General features: G+C 58.9%; 1 protein-coding gene across 1 annotated transcript; it reads left to right on the forward strand.

The window, feature by feature from the left end:
- Window positions 1–5,757: 5,757 nt before the first annotated feature.
- Window positions 5,758–15,788, forward strand: MFSD2A (MFSD2 lysolipid transporter A, lysophospholipid). The gene is made up of 14 exons (XM_075773872.1): window positions 5,758–5,886; window positions 6,003–6,125; window positions 6,654–6,778; window positions 10,245–10,368; window positions 10,501–10,579; window positions 11,155–11,327; window positions 11,452–11,542; window positions 12,154–12,275; window positions 12,589–12,672; window positions 13,582–13,665; window positions 14,003–14,115; window positions 14,264–14,407; window positions 14,618–14,794; window positions 15,170–15,788. Exons 1-14 carry the CDS (start codon window positions 5,809–5,811, stop codon window positions 15,225–15,227), a joined length of 1,575 nt encoding a protein of 524 aa, XP_075629987.1. The 5' UTR covers window positions 5,758–5,808; the 3' UTR covers window positions 15,228–15,788.
- Window positions 15,789–17,819: the final 2,031 nt, after the last annotated feature.

Here is a 17,819-nt window from a genome sequence, read left to right on the forward strand (position 1 = left end):
CCCAAACTTGGCTTTGCCCATGCAGCACCCAGCACATTCAGCCTGGGGGTCCAGAGAGAGGCCATGTTCTCGGGGATCCATGAGAGTGCAGTGCGATGCTGCATCTTTCCACTGCCAAGGTCTTTCTAGGAACGGCAATAAACACTGTGAAAACATGGTGAGGCATTCATCTGGGACGAGCAGATTCCCCCCTAACAGCGTCCGCTAACCCCCTTCAGCCCCAGCACCCTCCTATTGCCACCGAGTGCGGTCGGGGCCACGGGGTCTGCCCCGTCCGGTGGTACTGGAAATCAGGGGGCTGGGTCTCTGGGCTGCAGGACCAGCCCTGCAGGGAGCAATCAAGCCCAGTTCAGCGACCAGCATAGCCCAGCACAGCACAGCCCTGTACGGTCCTTCATGGACCAGCACAGCCCAGAACAGCCCACTGCTTCCCAGTACAGCCCACTGCAGCCCAGCACAATCCAGCTCTTCCTGGCACAGCCCAGCATGATCCTGCACGGACCAGCACAGCCCAGCATGGATGAGGACAGCCCAGCACAACCCCGCATGAACCAGCACATCCCAGCGCTGCCCAGTGCCGTCCAGCGCGGCCCCCCCCCGACCCCCCCTCGGCCCCGGGCTCCGGCCGCCGCCACCGGCGGGCGCGGGGCGCCACCTGCTGGGGCTCGGGCACGGCCGGGGACCGGGGAACCACCGGGAACCACCGTCTGTGCGGCAGCGGGGACGGGGAGACACACACCCCACCGGGCACCCGCGGTCCCGCTCAGCTGAGCTGGGGTAGAGACCCGGAGGGGAGAGCCAAGGGGAGACGGCGCTGCTTGCCGCGCACAGCTCCGTGCCTCAGTTTCCCCATTGTCGAGCTGGCAGAGGGGACAAAGGAGGGAGAGGAGCAGGGCTGACAGCAAACACTGGGCTGGCGGCTGTCCCAGGGTCCCAAGCATGTGGGATGCCCCAGGACTGCTCCGGCCCTTTCCTTGCTGGCATGGGGTGAAGCTGAGCTTGCAAAGCTTTGCCAGCCTCATGCATGGGGGTCAGTGCAGCAGGAAGGTCCTGGGTCTGGTCCTGTGGTTTCCCAGCCATAAAGGTGCCATGGGGTCCCCACAATGGCCACAGCACCCTACATGCCCTCCTGGCCTACCCAGAGCAACCCTGAGCACCCCAATCCTGCCTGCATGCCTGCCTGGCTGGGGCAGCAGCCCCGAGACCCACACAGCCCCAGGGAGCCCAGGCTGATGTTTCCTTCATGCTCCTGTCTCAGCATTGGCCCCAGTCCCCAGCCAGTTTGGGAGCCCTGGGTTTGTCCCCAGGGTGTCCCCAGCTGGGCTTCTTCCACCCCAGGGCTGCTCCCAGCCCTTCACCCTCCCCGGGAAGTGTGGGTGAAGCCCTCGCTTTCTCTTTAGGAAACAAAATTACTCTGTCAACATTAAGGGCAGGGGCTGAGCTGCTGCAGACTTGTTCTGTGGAGGCTTGCAGGGACAGGGGATCGTAGCTGGGGACACAGCTGGCACTGCCCCAGACTGCCTGCTCCAACACCAACACATCCTGTGGGCACAGGAGCAAAGGCTCCTACAACCTATAGCTCTTGGCCACGTCTACTTCCCCCTCCCTGCTGGCCTGGGGATCTCTCTGGCTTTTCCCAGGGTGAGGCAGGAGCTCATCCTGCCTTCAAGGGGCTGCGGATGCTTTGAAGGTGTGAAAGCACCTCTGGAGAGGGCTGGAGGGGCCGTGCAGCCCTTTCATCCCAACCTCTCCAGGCGCTCGGCAAACAGGACCTGAGAGCCTCTTGCTACCAGGGCTGGAACTGGCAGTGCAAACAGGGATGGGTGGGTAAGTGCCCCCGGGGGCTGCGGCACTGTGGGTGACAGGGCTGGGGGACACCCGCTGGCCAGGCTGGCACCTCACTGTGCCCCCCAGTTGCAGGGCGCTGGCACAACTCCATGGCCAGCACTGAGCACGTGCCCCCGGCATTGGCACAGCTCCGCAGGAGCTGCCCTGGCCCGGCTGGCAGTTGGCACGGCTCCGGAACATGACGCAAGGCAGTTCCTGGCCCCCTGTGCCCTTTGGATCCCCACTGACAGCAGGGCTGGACTTTGAAGCTCCAGCCTTAAAGCGCTTCCCCACAGCGGTCAGTCACCTCGAGTCTGACAGGTGTCTTGGGGGCACCCTGAGCTGGGCTCTGCCTCCGACTGTCCCCATCCTGCTGCAGCAGCACCCTCCGAGCCACCCAGCTGTCCCCATGGGGGTCCCAGGTCCCCAGGGACAGCAGAGACTGTGAATCCCCATGCCAACACATCCTGGCCCCGTCTCATCCCCCTCAGCTTTGTGACACACTCTCCAGGGTGCCATGCAGGAGAGGTGTGGGCAGTACAGGGCGGCTGCTGCGTGCTGCCATGCAATGTGTCCCCTTTGTCCCCATGAAGCTGTCGGACAGTGGCCACGGGGACTGGCGGGGCCCTTGCAAAACACCTGCCCAAGTCCCTGAGGGGTACAGGACCACCGCAAAATACTGCTGGCTGTATGGGGCAGGGGACAGCGCTCACAGGGGTCACACCAGTCCTGACTCCCTGGGGGTGCAGCCACCCGCTCTGAATTTAGCAGGCAGTGAAGTCCAGAGAAGGGGGAGGAAAAATGCACTATTGGCTCCATCCCTGCTGCCTCTTCAGCCCCTCTGGACCCATTCTGCCCCTGGCACACCCTGCCTGATGCCAGGAGATGCCCTGAGCCCTGGAGAAGCTCTGCAGTGTGTGGGCAGGGCTGTCTCCAAGCTGAGGAGCCACACCAATGCTGGCCCACAGCCCTCCAACAGATCTGGGACCCACTCACTGCTGTTTGCTCCCAAGCCCATCCTCCCCGTCCTGGCTGGCCCAGCCTGGCAGGGCTGTCTGGTTTCAGGTGCGCTCACGCTTGCTCAGTTCCTGCTCTGAGCTGTTCCAGATCTGTGACAGCAGGGAGTGTGGGTGGCAGGTAGGATGGCAGAGCCATCATCCACTGGAGTAGCCCCCTTCCCTATCCCTGTCCCCAGGGCTGAACCATGTCCCCAGGGTCAGCATTTGGGTCCCAGCCGCTGAAGAGTCATCCCTGAAGCCCGACGGTGTCCCCAGCTCAGGGATGTAGAGGCTGGGATGGTGTAGCATCATCATCAGAGGAGTATTCGACCTCTGGTCTTGCCTGCAAGACCATCACACTGGACTGGTCCTGGTGCCAAGGGTGATCCTGTGAGTGGTCCAGCCCCAGACCCAGCCTCCTGGGGTCCCTGGGGACCCCAAACCTGGTGGAAGCTGCTGCACCGACATCCCCACTGGAATCAACCCTTGGCAGCTCATTTATTGCTGTGAGGATCCCCCAGAGCATCTCCTTGGGAGGGTCTAAAATCCCCCCACCGGAAATTGTGCAATACCAGACTTGGGGGTGAAAATCCTCCTAATCCAAGGAATTCCTGGTCTTTCTACTTCTACTTCATATGTAAAGCAGGGCTACACCTATCTGCAGTCTTCCTGCACAATCTCCAGCACAAAGGGTGGCTCATTGTTCTCCTAAAGCCTCGTTTGCCCAGGAGGCAGTTTCTCAGTGCTTTGCTCAAGGACAGGAATGCCAAAAGCATCAGGAGTGGAGGAGCCCCTGGGATAAAGGGAGCAGAGCAATAGTGCTGGGGCCAAACACAATGGTGAGCTGAGGACAAGATTATCCCATCTCTGGGGAGCCTGGTCCCTCCAGGGCAGGCACATGCCACCATGGAAGTCCCCTCTGCTCCCATGCAAGAGATGTTCTCTGTGGAGAGGGAAACTGTGGCACAGAGCAGGGGCCCCGCACTGAGTCTGGAGGGTATTGACCCAAACATGTCTCCCCAGCAGACTCCTGGTTACGTGTGCCAGGGAGCAGAGTGCTTTGGGATACCCAAATCTGTGCTTTGGGGATGGTGCAGGACTGGGCCCAGACAGGGACTCAAACCTGCGTGGATGTCCCCAGCAGCTGCACCGATGTTTGCCAAGGGACACGGTCATCCCCAGCAAGAGGATGTCCAGGGACCTCTGCTCCGTATCAGCACCCAGAGCCAGCAGCGAGTTGGCAACAGCCACATGGTATGGCCACACACGCCTCTTGGCCACCCACACAGACCCCGAAACTGAGACCCCTTAAGCCCCAATCCCAAGACCCCTTAAACTGTTCATGCTGCTCATTTCAGCACTGGGTCACAATGCTCATCCCAATCTCCCGAGCTCTGATGCTCAGGGATGGTGGACCCCAGCCAACTCATGGCACAAGTGTGCCAGCAGACGTAGGCACAAGCTCATTCCTGATATGAGGCTACTTTCTCCCGAGGGGTGCTGGGGGACTTCCAGCTTGCACCAGGGTGTCTGTCCTGGGGCCGCCCAGTGCCAGATGCACCCGAGCCAGCACAGCACAGCAGGGTGAGGAGCCCAAGGCAGGTCTCTCCCAAACTGGCTGAGTGAGTGGTGTTGCCCATGCCTCGCTCCCCTCTTGCTTCAAGGTATTTTGTGTCACTGAACAAATTTGAACAGCCTGAAGCCTCACATGGGTCCCCGTCCCTGATGGGTGGCATCCCTGCACACCCAGCAGGGCCGGGCGCAGGGCTGTGACACGTGGCAGCACAGAGGGAACCAACCCACTGCACACATTGTGCAAGGGGCAGGAAACCATGAATAAATGGTGACACTGGCTCAGTGCTCCCAAAACCAGGGAGTGCCCAGAGCTGCTGTGCCACTGCTTCATGCCAGGGGCCACCCGCCCCACTCATCTCCAGTGCCTGCTCAGGCTCTGCTGCATCCCATATCCCTGCTCGGTGACAGCTGCCCATCCCTGTGCCCACATAAAAGCAGCTCCAAGTCCAGCTCCAAGTGGCAATCAGGTGATGGCACTGGGTGCCACGCTGGCCCCGCTTGCTCGGCCCCGCTATGCAGCCCCATCTTGCGGCACATCTCAGGGCAATCTTTGAACCTTGGTGGCCTGAGCCAAGCAGTTGACGGCTGTCACTGTGGTGACACGGCACTGGCACAGGTGTACGTGTGTCTGCCGGTGGGCAAACAGCACCCAGCACAGCTGAGAGGTGCTGGGATCAATGTCCACCTGGCCATCTGCCACAGGGGACACTGCAGGTGGCACAGGGAGAGATGCTGAGGCCTCGGAGCCACTGTTGCCTGCTGAAGCTGTTGTGCAGCAGCCAGGGACCATGGGAGCTGATGCTGGGGGGGGCTGGCACTGAGGGTCTCCAGTGCCCTCACTGACTGGGCACCCATGGGACAGGGAGGCTGATGGAGCCTCTGCCAGCTCTGTCCCCTTGTAGGGCAATGCAGTGTTCACTCAGCCTCTGCCATCAATGGGGGCACCTGGGAGGGGTGGTGGGATGGAGGGATGGGGGGATACAGAAAGGGAAGGGATGGAGGGAAGGGATGGAGTAGGGGTGTGGGGGATGGGGGATGGATGGGGATGGAGGGATGGGGGATGAGAGATAGAGGATGAGGGATGGGGAATGAGGGATAGGGCTTGAGGGATGGGGGAATGGAGGGATGGGGGAATGGAGGGATGGGGAATGGAGGGATGGGGATGGAGGGCTGAGGGATGAGGATACGTGGAAGAAGGATGGGGCCGGAGGCGGGGAGGATGGAGGGAAGGGGCTCGGGGCTGGGAGAAGGGCCGGGGCAGGAGGAGAAGGAGGAAGAGAAGGAGGAGGAGGAGGAGGAGCAGCAGGCCCCCGGGAGGCGGGGGCGGGGGTGCGGAGCGGGCGGGGCGGGGCGCTGCCGGTACAAGGCCCGCGCGGGCGGCAGCGCGGCCCCATTCATCGCGCACGGCATGGCCGGGGGCGGCGGCGCGGAGCGGGTCCGGGCCGGGGGGCTCCTGCCGCCTGCCTGCCGCCAGCCCCGCCGCAGGGTGAGCTCCGGGCGCGGAGGGGGGTGTCGGTCGGGGTGGGGTGGGGTGGGATGGGGGGAGGACGGGACGGGTCGGGGGGCCCTTCCCGGCGGCGCTAACGCCCGGCGCGGTTGCAGGAGAGCCGGGAGCGGCTGTCGGTGTGCAGCAAGCTGTGCTACGCCGTCGGGGGGGCCCCCTACCAGATCACGGGCTGCGCGCTCGGCTTCTTCCTCCAGATCTACCTCCTGGACGTGGCGCAGGTACGGCCGGGAGCGGGGGGGGGGGGGTACAGGGGAGCGTGTGTCGGTCACGAGGAGTCACGGCCCTGCGTGGAAGTCGGTCCGAAGGCTGTGGGTTTCCACCAGGCCGGCCCCACGGGTGGAGCTGTGTGGCCACTTCGTGCCTCTGGCTGTGAAACGGGCTTGCGGTGTGTGGCCCATGGGACGTGGGATCTGCCCCACGAACCAGCAGCGTTCTGGGTCAGTGTGAAATGGGGAGAGAGAAGTGTCCGTCGGGCATCTTTGTGCTGGCTGTGGGGTGGGTTTGGGGGAGATCTGCTCCAAGACGGCAGGAGTTTGGTGTGGAGGGAGCACGGTGGGGTAGTGCTGGGACAGACTGGGTCACCATGCCTCAAATCCCACTGAACGAGGGGGAGAGGCTGAGGGATGCATCCATGCTCCCAAACGGCAGCGGGGCTACAGTACGTTTGGGAAGGTCTTGTGGAGCTCTGGAAGGGCAGTCAGGGGCATGGGGGTTTGTGTGTCCTGACATGAGGTTTTTTCCTGCAGCTGGACCCTTTCTATGCCTCCATCATCCTGTTTGTGGGGCGAGCCTGGGATGCCATCACAGACCCCATGGTGGGCTTCTTTATCAGCAAAACATCATGGACTCGCTTTGGCCGCCTGATGCCCTGGTAAGAGCCACTTGTATCACCCTGCATCCCTGCCTGATGTGTCACAGCGTTTCCAGTCAGCTTTGGGTGTCCCTGGGCGTGAGGTTTGCAGGGCAGGACGTGCTGACACCCTGTCTCACCCAGGTGAGGTGCCAAGCACCCAAAAAAGCCCACAGTGCTGCCAACAGCTGCAGCTTCAAGTCTGTGTCTGTTACTCTGACTGGTCTCAAGCCATCCCTGTACGAGCTGGGCCCAGCTGTCCTTCATGTCACTGTGCTTGCAGCAGCTCCAGTCTCCCTGAGATCTGCCCTGATGCCATGCTCCGATGCTGGACTTTGTTCCTGTGGTGGTTGCTGAGCTCTGGCCGGTGGCAGGGCCACGTTGCCAGCAGAGCAGATGGCATCACACCCATAGGGAAGAGGAATGGGGGGGGACGGGACGTGGTGGGGTACCAGCTGACAGTCATGAGGATGCTCTTCTGGCAGGAAAACAGCTATCATGGATCTGAGTGTCCGCATGTGGGTGCTTCTGCTGCCCTTGGGAGAAGGGTGCTGAGCAAAGGGGTGCCAAAGGGAGTTGGAACAGATGTGACAGGGTTTGCAAAGCCCCAAAGGACTTCTGCTTGCACCCAGGGCAGACTTAGGACGTCTGTAAACACTTGCCCTGTGTGCAGGACACAGCGTTGCAGGGTGGTAATGCCTAAGTGTGGACATGGTGGCATGTCCCGCGCTAAAATAACCCACGTCCTGGGCACCTGCAGGACGGCTGAAATACAATGCAGCAAAGGGGGTGGGCATGGAGGGAGTGGAATTAGAGGGACGCAAGTCCTTTCCCCCGCAGATTATACCCTCTGCTTCTGGGCTTTCCTGGAATAGCTCTGGGCAGTGGCAGTCGGCTGTCACTAAAGCCAGGCTCCATGCACGGCCTGAAATAGCTTCTCTGCAGCCGCATGTGTGGCAGAGTCTGGGGTCTGGAGATTAGAGTAGGGCTGCCTGCGCAGAGCCGCCTGGGTGTGCAGGCAGGGCTGTGTGGGATAGCCATGCGTGTTCCCATGGCCGCCGCGGCTCCGTTCTCTGTAATCTCACATCCTCGAGGCAGGGGGTGGGGATGGAGCTGCTGCATTCCTCCAAATGGCTCCCACTTTGTTAAAATTAGCCAGAGCTTTTGATTTGCGCTGGGCCCCTCACAGTGCCGAGGCAGCCGGCTGTGAGGAGTTTGCTGCTATTGTACATGGCTCAAGGGCAACCGGCTGAGTCCAATTTGGATGGAGTCAAGCTGAGTTTAAACCTACCAAACTCGGGGTTCGTGGGTCACAGCGGGGCTGGCTGTGTGGGGCTGCACAGCCCCAGGCTGGTGTGGCTGCAGAGCTGCTTGCTGCTGCCTCAGTTTCCCTGTGTGCAAAGCCAGGAGCTGCAGGTGCTGCAGGACGTGGATTGGGTTGGCCTCAGAGGCTGCTGCCTGACCCTAAACCCTCCATACCCGTGATGTGACCCTGTGTAACCCTGCTGTGTGTAAGGGTTTATTGTCCAAAGTTTCTGCTGGGCTCTGAAGAGTCTGATCTGCAAGGCTGAGGCCCAGCCGGCTGCTGGTGTCTCCAGCCCAAAGCTCAGGGCTGCTCCGGCCCCTCGGAAGGGAGAGGAGACCTTCCCAGAGGGCCATCACCTCTCTCCCTTTCAGCTCTTTCTTTCTGAAACTTTTTGGCGTGTTTTGTCCCAGCAGCTCATCCATTGGCTGCCTCCTCCTCTCCCCCAGCCTCGGGGACCCTGTTCTGTCCCCAGCCCTGAGCAGGTTCCCATTTCCTCAAACATCCCAGCCTTCCTGGTGACAAAACTTTTCCTTGATGTGTTGGTGACTGTAGAGCTTCGGCTTTGACCTTCTCCGGGGCAGCAGCCGTTTGCAAACGGTTAACTGCTGGGCCGTGGCACAAAGGAACACACCATCGCGCCGTGGCCAATGAGCAGGCGAGCGCGTCATGGCTTCCTCCTCCTCCTCCTCTGAGCGAACTTCTTAATCACCTCGCCTCGGTCAGGGGTAACTTGCAGTCACTCTGACGCTGCCAGGAGCTGCTGGTCAGCCCTGGCTGGGATTTCAGCATCCTGGCCCCAGTGCTGGAGTGGACCCATGGGGGATTGGCACATCTACTGTGCATGCGCTGGCACCCGCAGTGAGCGTGACGTGGTTCCCGCCGTGTGGCTGCAGTGACTCATTCAAAATTTCCCTTGGCTCCACGTATGCGTGTGGTGATAAGCACGCAGGAGAGGACTGGCTGGAGGCGGCTCGCCCCCTTCCTCTCCCCGCTGGGTGACGTGCGCATGGAAAAATGTGCATGTGTTGGGTCCTGTGCAATGCCTCTGCCGGCTCTCCATCCATGGAGATTTGGTTTCTTGCTCTTCCCCCCACTCCCCTTTAAATTTAAACTTTGCATCCTGTACGTCAGCCCGGATGGAAAGATCTCGCTGTACCCTGGCAGTGGAGCAGCAGAGGGGGCAGCCCTGGTCGCTCATGGCTTTGTCCTGTGTCTGGTTCTGCTGGCTTCATTCCAGGACGCAGCCTCTGTCCAGTTGTTTGTGGAGTGCAGGGTGCTTGCAAATCTCCAAACAGATGTGGATGCAACCACAACACCTGGTTCACTTCCCTTAAGGAGGAGGAATTCCTCCCATGCCCTCCTGAGTGATGGGGGTACCTGGGTGCTTGTGCTGTCCTCAGGCTGCTGGTGCAGGGTAGAGCTGTTCACTGTCTGGGCTGCAGCAGGACAAGGGTTATGACATCTGCTAGGTGAAGTGGAGCGATGCTCTGGGTGGGTTCCCGATGTGATCACCCTTGCTGGCCAGTCCTGCTGGGACTGCTTCCAAGGCCCAACACTTGAGCAATGCTCTCTGATCTTCTGTTACGCTTTGCATCCTGTGTCCCTTAAGAAGGAGCCAGCCTGCTGCTGGTGGTGGCTTGCCCCATCCCTGCCAGTGGAACAGAGGTGCCCAGGGCTCAGCGGGGGCTGGCAGCAGAGCCAAGCTGGTGAGAGGTGTTTGGCTGCTGGGCCCATGGGGCTGTGCTGCCTGGCTGCTCCCCAGCCCTTGCTGGGATGAGAGAGGTGATTACATCCCTCTGAACATGCAGCAGTGCTGCCTGGGGGAGGGGCGGAAGCTGAAGGCAGCAGCAGATCAGTCTCTTCCATTGATGCAGGGATGCCTGTTTTTGCAAATAAAGCTTTTCCGTGGAAGTCTTGAGTCAGGTCTTTCCACCCCTGTGAGACCTGAGCTGCTGCCTTCAGCATGGTTTCAATCACCTTGTGGCAACCACCTCCTTTGACCTCCTGTCAAAGTGTTGGAGCAGGGTGGGCTGCCCCAGGGCAGCTCAGGACCCCCCAAAATCAGATGCCTGAGCCCCACTGGATGCGTGGCAGTGGGGAGAGCTCTGTGTGTGTGTGTGTGTGTGTGTGCAGTTACCCAGTGCTGCATACCTGTGAGCTAACACTGGTGTTCTCCCAAAGGATCATCTTCTCCACCCCGTTTGCTGTCATCTCCTACTTTCTTATCTGGTTTGTGCCAGACATCTCCAGAGGCCAAGTGATGTGGTATCTCATCTTCTACTGCATCTTCCAGACCCTTGTGACGGTGAGCTGGGCTCTGCACACAGCAGGGCCAGTGGGTGAGGGATGGAGAGAATTAAGTCCTGCCTTCACCTCACTGAGCTACACAGAGGGGCAGGTTCCCATCCCTGAGCTAATTCTCCTCATGATGTTGCAGTGCTTCCACGTGCCCTACTCGGCGCTGACCATGTTCATCAGCAGGGAGCAGAGCGAGCGGGACTCGGCCACTGCCTACCGTAAGAGTATTTCCTTCCCTTCCTTGCCATGGCTGGGGGGCAGCCAGTGCTCAGCTCCTTTATGGCAGCTCTTGCTGGGGCATGATCCTCCTCCAGATGCACTGCTGGAAGGGCTCATTTATTTGATCACACCCCATCCCAAGGACAGTGTGTGATCAGCATCATTTAGGGCTTGAAGTGCAGCTGGTCCAGCTCTTCCCATTCCTATTCCCCAGTTCCTCCTGCAGACATCCTTGTCTAGTCCAGTGGGAGGTGGTCCTGGTTACGGCCAAGAGCCTGGAGCAGATGATGGGGGAATCTGAGCTCCCAAGTCTTTCCCCCTGCTCTGTCATACAGCAGTGGGAGCAGCATGACCAAGTCTTGGCCTCACTCCCTGCCTCAGTTTCCCCAGCAGACACTCTCCTTCCCTGTGGCTTTATCACTTGGTGATTTGGAGGGAGCTGTAGGAGAGCTGGACTGGCTCACTTCCCCTGCTGAAGGGCAAGGAATTTCAGCTGGGGAGGCTTTGCCGTGGAGAAGGATTTTGCGCTGGGTGCCCAACAGCTTTGCTCAGTCCTGCTGGCTTCTCCCTCCAGGTATGACGGTGGAAGTGCTGGGCACTGTGCTAGGTACTGCCATCCAGGGCCAGATCGTGGGCAAGGTGATTACTCCCTGCATTGAGAGCCCCGTCTTCATTGGCAAGCCCAACTCCTCAGTGGCCATGGAGGAGCTAAACATGACCCATGACACCGGCTCGCTCACAGACACAGTAAGCTGGGGGAACCTGCTTGGGGGAACTGCTGGCAGCCCCCGCCATATTCTCCTTGCCTTTTTGACTGGGCTGGCTCCTGGGATAAGCCCCCTCCCTCACCACTCCCTCTTCTCTTGCACAGAGAAATGCCTACATGATCGCTGCAGGGGTCATTGGGGGACTCTACATCCTCTGTGCTGTGATCCTATCAGTGGGAGTGCAGGAGAAGAGAGGTGAGGCTTGAGACATGCTGGAATACTCTGGACTAATGGAAAAGCTGTGGCTCCTGCCAGGGTCCCCCCAGAAGCATGGCTGAGCACCAGGGGAGAGGGGCAGGTAGAGCTGAGGGCTGGGTATGGGGCTCTGGGGAAGGCACTGCCAAAGGGCAATGCTGTGGGCAGGAGGCCAGAGCATCTTCTCTAGGGTCCGTTGCAGCACAGCCATGAGGACTTAGCTCTCTGCTCTGCACTGTCAGAGATAAATGTTATCTTGCATAGTTTTGTCTGGCCAAGTTTGCTAGTGCCAACTAGGGCATCCTGGGGTGAGGTGATATCCAAAGTCCAGTAGCTTGTTGTTCCCTCCCTCTGCTTTGCAACCAGATCTGCAATTCAGCTCTTATCCTGGCTGAATTAGCCAGGCTATCCTCTCCCCTCTATGGGGCTGAGGGACCCCCGGGTGAGGGCAGGGAGGACTCCGCAGGCATTACTCCCTTGGGGTGGAATGCTGTAGGTGGGCAGGGGCTTGGGCAGGGTGCTCAGCAGCAGACATGAGGGAGCGCACCCCTTGCACCCAAGGGTGCTGTTTCAGTGGGTCTAACAATGGGCTGATTTGCTGTCCTCCCCAGAGTCCTCTGAGCTCCAGTCAGATGAGCCTGTCTCCTTCTTCCGGGGGCTGAAGCTGGTGATGAACCATGGTGCCTATATCAAGCTCATTGCCGGCTTCCTCTTCACCTCGCTGGCCTTCATGGTAAGCACAGCCAGGTTTGGAGGATGGGGGAGAGGGAACGGCAGCAGCACAGCTTGGAGATGGTTGGGGGACAAGCAGAGTAGAGCCCAAATAGGATTCTGGTGGGCTGCGAGCATGTGAGGTGGCAGATCAATGAGCCGGACCTGCCCCAGGCAGAGAGGAAGGATGTGGCCTCGTGCCCTTGGATGGGTTGGTGAATAGCTGCTTTCTTCCCCTGCTTGTGCTTTGGGCACAGCGTTGTGAGGAGGAGCACATCCCTCCAGGGTGGCTGGGGTGCCTGTTTCCCCCTAACTGCTGTCTATCTCCTCTGCAGCTGCTGGAGGGCAACTTTGCCCTCTTCTGCACCTACACCCTGGGCTTCCGCAATGCGTTCCAGAACATCCTCCTGGCCATCATGGTGCGTACAGCTCTGTCCTGGAACCCCTCAGGGCTGGGACTGTGGTGGGACACACGCTATGGGATCCCCTAGGTGCTCCCCAGGAGCTGACATGGGATGGGTGTTCCATGGGCTGAGTGGAGGGAGGCAGTGGGGCTGTGATAGGCCACCATGGGGACAGTGACCGAAGGTCCCCTGGGAGGAGGGAAGAGAGAAGGGAGCTGCCAAACGTCCTGCAAAGGCCGGGTGAGTTGGCAGGAACAGCGAGGCCTTTGTTCCCACGTGAAGGCGGCCAGAGATGGGGGAGACCAGGAGCCGTGGGGGCCTTTTGTCCAAATCCTGCTACATATCTCCCTTCCTCCCCGCCTGGAGAAAAGGATCTCAGTGTTTACTGCCAGGAGGATGGAGCAAAACAGCTCCTTGAGAGACCTTTCCAGCTTGCCTCATCCCTGGGAGCCCTTCTCACCCTCCCTGTTTGATGGGGCAGAGAGGTCCAAGATGCCAAGGTCCCCACAGAGCCTGGCTCTTGGCCACACTGTGTGCAGGCAGCAATGATGAGATTAAATCCCTTCCCACACCGAGGATCGAGTCAGGTCCTCCCTCTGGGCAAGTGTGCTGGCATCTGCCGGGTGCCCTGAGGATGGTGGTGCTGGGTACCACGGTGCTCTCCACGCGGGGAGGAGGTGGCCCCACGCACCTGCTCCAATTGCAAGCTCCCCTTCCTGGGAGTGGAGGCAGGTGAGGGATGGGGTGAGGGCAAGAGCAGGCAGGGTGGCTCTGTGCCATCCCTGGGAGTGTGTGGAAATCAGAGGTGTTGGAAATGTGATGAGTGAGGCTGTGCCCAGGAGCTGCTCCTTGCTAGGAAGAACTTTTCCCCCAGAGAAAAGGCTGGTCAGCAAGTGACACCATGACCCCCTTCTGTCCCCATAGCTCTCGGCCACCTTGACCATTCCCTTCTGGCAGTGGTTCCTTACCCGCTTTGGCAAGAAGACGGCTGTCTATGTGGGCATCTCGGTGAGTGAGTCCCCTTGAGTACAGACATGCACGTGAGGATGGTGTTTCCCACATGGGGTGAGCAGAGCTGTGTCCCCCTGAGAGGGGCTGGAGCTGGGCATGGGGCTGGTGCTGCTGATCTGGTGCCTGTCCCTCGTCCTGCTATTTGTGCTGTCACGGATGCGGCCAAGGCCAGTGGAAATGGCTACTACAGGGCTCTGGGACGAAGGCTGCACTGCTGCTTCCCCAGCTGTCCCTGCCGTTGGAGGGCTGGCATGCATGGGAGGGAAGGGGAAAGGCCAAGAGTCTGGGTGGGTCAGACACTGCTGACGCAACCTGGTTTCTGCCCCCTCTCCAGTCTGCCATCCCCTTCCTCATCATGGTGGCTGTCCTGGACAGTAACATCATCGTCACCTACGTCGTGGCCGTTGCAGCTGGGATCAGCGTGGCAGCTGCCTTCCTCCTGCCCTGGTGAGCGTGAGGTCCTGGTGCTCTTGGCACTGCACCCCGAGAACTGGCTGAGGTGCTTCCAGGGCTTTTGGAGGGAAATCCTCTCAGCGGGGAGAGGAGATGCTTTCTTGGCTCTGTCCTAGTGTTCACCATTCTGCTCTCTGCACAGGTCCATGCTCCCAGACGTCATAGATGACTTCAAGCTGCAGCACCCTGACTCCCATGGCCATGAAGCAATCTTCTTCTCCTTCTACGTCTTCTTCACCAAGTTCACCTCTGGGGTCTCCCTGGGCATCTCCACACTCAGCTTAGAGTGAGTTTTTGTGTGGGAGCTGAGGAAGAGGGAGGCCAGTTTGGTGCCTCCACATCCAGCATCTCTGCTTCCCAAGGGCTGGGAGGAAGGTGGGGGGGGGTGTGTGTGTGTCTAAATCCAGTTGTGGCTCCACAAAACTCTACCTGCAGGGACAGGTTTGTCTCCTACAAACTCAGTTTCCCTTGCCTGAAGGTCCCTTTCTGTCCACAGCTTTGCAGGGTACCAAACCCGAGGTTGCTCCCAGCCTAGTGAGGTGAACGTCACCCTGAAGATGCTGGTGTCGGCTGTGCCTGTGGTGCTGATCCTGCTGGGCCTGCTCCTGTTCAAGCTGTACCCCATTGATGAGGAGAAGCGGAGGAAAAACAAGAAAGCCCTGCAGGACTTAAGGTGAGTGTCAACTTGCGCTATGGAGGTAGCAAGAATGGCATGCCAGCAGGGTGTGTGGAGGCAGGATCAGGCCCAGACAGGTTGGGACACACTGTGACTTGTCCAGGAATCCTCCAGCACACGTGGGTGGTGGGGTGAGGGAAGGGCTGGCTTATTTTTCCAATCCCGACTTCCAAAGAAATGGCGTGAATCCTTTGAGATCAACAGGGAACCCGCCCCAGTTGCTAAAGAAAACTTGTTTGGGGACTGTGCAAGGCAGTGACGTCCCTCTCAAACCCTTCAGAGGCTGCTGTGCTCCAAGGCAGAGGTCTGCCTGGAGGGCAGGGCTTGCTCCATGGCTCACTCTGTACCTCCTCCCCAACACTTTGCCCCCAGGGAGGACAGCAACAGCAGCTTGGAGTCAGACAACACAGAACTGGCCAGCATCGTGTGACCCCGGGCTGGGTCCGTCTGCTCACACCGGGACTCTCTGAAGGACTCGGCCCCTTGGAGGCTGGACCAGCATCATGCCGCTGTAGGTGTGCGCGTTGAGGAGCACCTGAGAGAAGCTGTACAGAGTATCCACCAACTCGAACAGGAGATCTGTGCCGGTCTTGTGCCTTCCACGGGATCCACAGAGTGCTGGTAGTGTACATTACACGAATTGACCCTGTGGTACTTGTGTGCCTCATGAGAAAGAAGCACTACTCCCTGCTGGGTCCCGGAGAGCAGAAAAGCCTGGAGCGGGATCCTTTTGCTCATAACACTCATGCCGATTGCCTGTGGGACCAGGGGTAATGGTTAGTGTACATTACACTGTCAATGTGACCGCGCCAAGGACGTGAGCTTACCTCTGATGACTGTACATATGACACTAATTTGGAAAGCTGTTCCCTTTTTATAGAGCCTAATTAACTTAATGGTGTAAATATGAAACTATTTCCTATTTGTATATATCTGTACAGAAACCGAACTTGAGGACCTATTAATATTTACATAAAAGTGGGGAAAGTCAGGAGTGTGGGTGTGGAGGATTTTTTTTTTTGTTTGGTGGCTTTTTTTGTGTGGATGTCAGCAAGCCCAGAGTCCCTTTACATGCCGTGGGGTGCAGGATTGACTTCCCTGGAGCCGAAGGCGCAGGAATGCCATAATCCAGGCAGGCGGCTGTGCCCAGCAGCCCCTTACCCCCATGCGGTTCCTTGCTTGGTGCCTGCGCCGCAACAACACAACAAAGGCTCTATTATTTTCTCTCTTTCAAGAGAGAACAGGGGTGGAGAGAGGAATGAAATGAAAGCGCTGGCTGCGGAGATTGTGAACCCAGGGCTGGAAACAGGAGGGGCAGCTGGGGACCAGAGAGAAAGGGAATGTGGGCTGTGAGTGACACTCAACACTTTCTCCCAGGGCAGAGTGCTGTGCAAGCGCTAATCTCAGTGGATATTTATACCTTGCTCTCGCATTCCCCTCCTCGCAGCAGAAAAGGGGAGAGCCCTGCCCTCCGTGCTCAGCAGGAGCACTGCACTCCTGTGGCAGCAAATACAATGCAGAAGGGAAAAGCGGGCTGAAGTACAGGGCACAGGGAGGATACACCAGAGGTGAAGCAGCCACCTGTACAGCTGGGGGCCAATGCCCAGTGTGAGGGGACTGCTAGCTCTGCTGCGCTGTCCCCATGGCTGCTGTGCTGGGGGACAGGGCTGGTGCCTTTTGTTAAGGGCATTTGTCATGCCAAGAAGTTTGTGGGGTCAGTGCTGGAGTTGAGAGCAGCCCCTCTGTGCAGGGGTGTTTGGGGGAAGGATGGCTTATCCTTTGTTCCACATTTGGGTACAAAGGACTGGAATGAGGATGGGGTTTTAAATATAGCTGGAGGGATTAGACTTTAGCTGTGAATACTTAACTGGGCCCCACACTGTCACCATGGTGGGGGTCATGGAAAGAAGCAAAAAGGGTGATGCAAGGAGGCTGGGAGCTGGTGTTGTGCTGAGCAGAGGGCAAGAGGCAGCGTCAGCCATGGTCTGGGTGCCCCCTGCTCCCCCAGGGCTGGAGCTTGCAGTGAAGGAACAAGGGGGACAAAACCAGTGCAGTCCTGCGGCGGGGCAGGTAGGTACCACGTGTACACTCTGCGAGAGGAGGAGGGCAATGCTCCAGCCAAGCACAGAGCTCGAGATTGTTGCAAATATACTGACCCCTGGCCGGGTTTGCAAGGAGTCATCTTGGCCATTACTATGACCTGGCTGCCTCTGAGGGGTGTAGGCAGCGCTGCTGTCTCCAAGGATTTGAAAGATTGCTGCTAGCTTTTCTTTGCAAAAGTTTTCAACAGAAATCAGGGATGCTATTCTTTGCCTCCTCTTTTTTTGGCTCTGTGGGGTTCATGAGGAGTCTCTGTTCGCGTTTTTTGCAGCCAGCTCAAGAGACTGAAAGCATACTGAGCTTGAACCAGGGCCCAGACATTCCTAGCTGAGCACACCTCTTCTATTTGAGGCTTTTAAGAAAATAGATGCAGGGGGAAAAAAATGACCATGGGAGTTGATAGCACTGAGCCCTGGGCAAGACTCCAGCCTTGAAGCAGAAACCATGTCTTGCTTCAACTGTGATTACAGAGGGCTTTCATTCCAAGCATGAAGAAAGCCTCTCTGGCATGGGAAGTCTTCCCAGCCAGCGCTGCGCAGGGAGATGCTGCCTGCACCTATAGCTGGCCTCTAGCAAGCAGCTGTGCTACCGCTTTAATCCATACTAACCTTGATAATGAAGCAAATGCACCCAAATGTCCGGGAAGCACCTCCCTGCATGGCTGGAGTTACATTACTGCTGTGTCCTCCGCACCGGCTGGGTGAGCTATGCGTACGGGCAGTGCTGGCCCTGTTGAAATCAAAGCCAGAACATGGAAAATGCAGAGTGTCAGCTGTGCGTTCAGCACCTGCTGAGCTGATGCCTGTAATGGCATATGGGCTGGGGCTGTGCTGCCCACAAACCCTGTGTGGGTGCTGGGAATCAGCCTCCATTCCCAGCTGGTGGGGTTTAAAGGGCTCCTGGGGCAGGGGCTACCCATCTG

This window comes from Balearica regulorum, chromosome 22 (genome assembly GCF_011004875.1).
Source record: "Balearica regulorum gibbericeps isolate bBalReg1 chromosome 22, bBalReg1.pri, whole genome shotgun sequence".
Taxonomy (NCBI): domain Eukaryota; kingdom Metazoa; phylum Chordata; class Aves; order Gruiformes; family Gruidae; genus Balearica; species Balearica regulorum.

Excerpts from the sequence above, each read along its gene's own strand:
- MFSD2A (XM_075773872.1), top strand. The coding sequence starts at position 5,809 with ATGGCCGGGGGCGGCGGCGCGGAGCGGGTCCGGGCCGGGGGGCTCCTG. Across the intron at positions 11,328-11,451 it reads CCGGCTCGCTCACAGACACA|AGAAATGCCTACATGATCGC; the intron begins GTAAGCTGGGGG and ends TCTCTTGCACAG. Across the intron at positions 14,795-15,169 it reads AAAGCCCTGCAGGACTTAAG|GGAGGACAGCAACAGCAGCT; the intron begins GTGAGTGTCAAC and ends CTTTGCCCCCAG.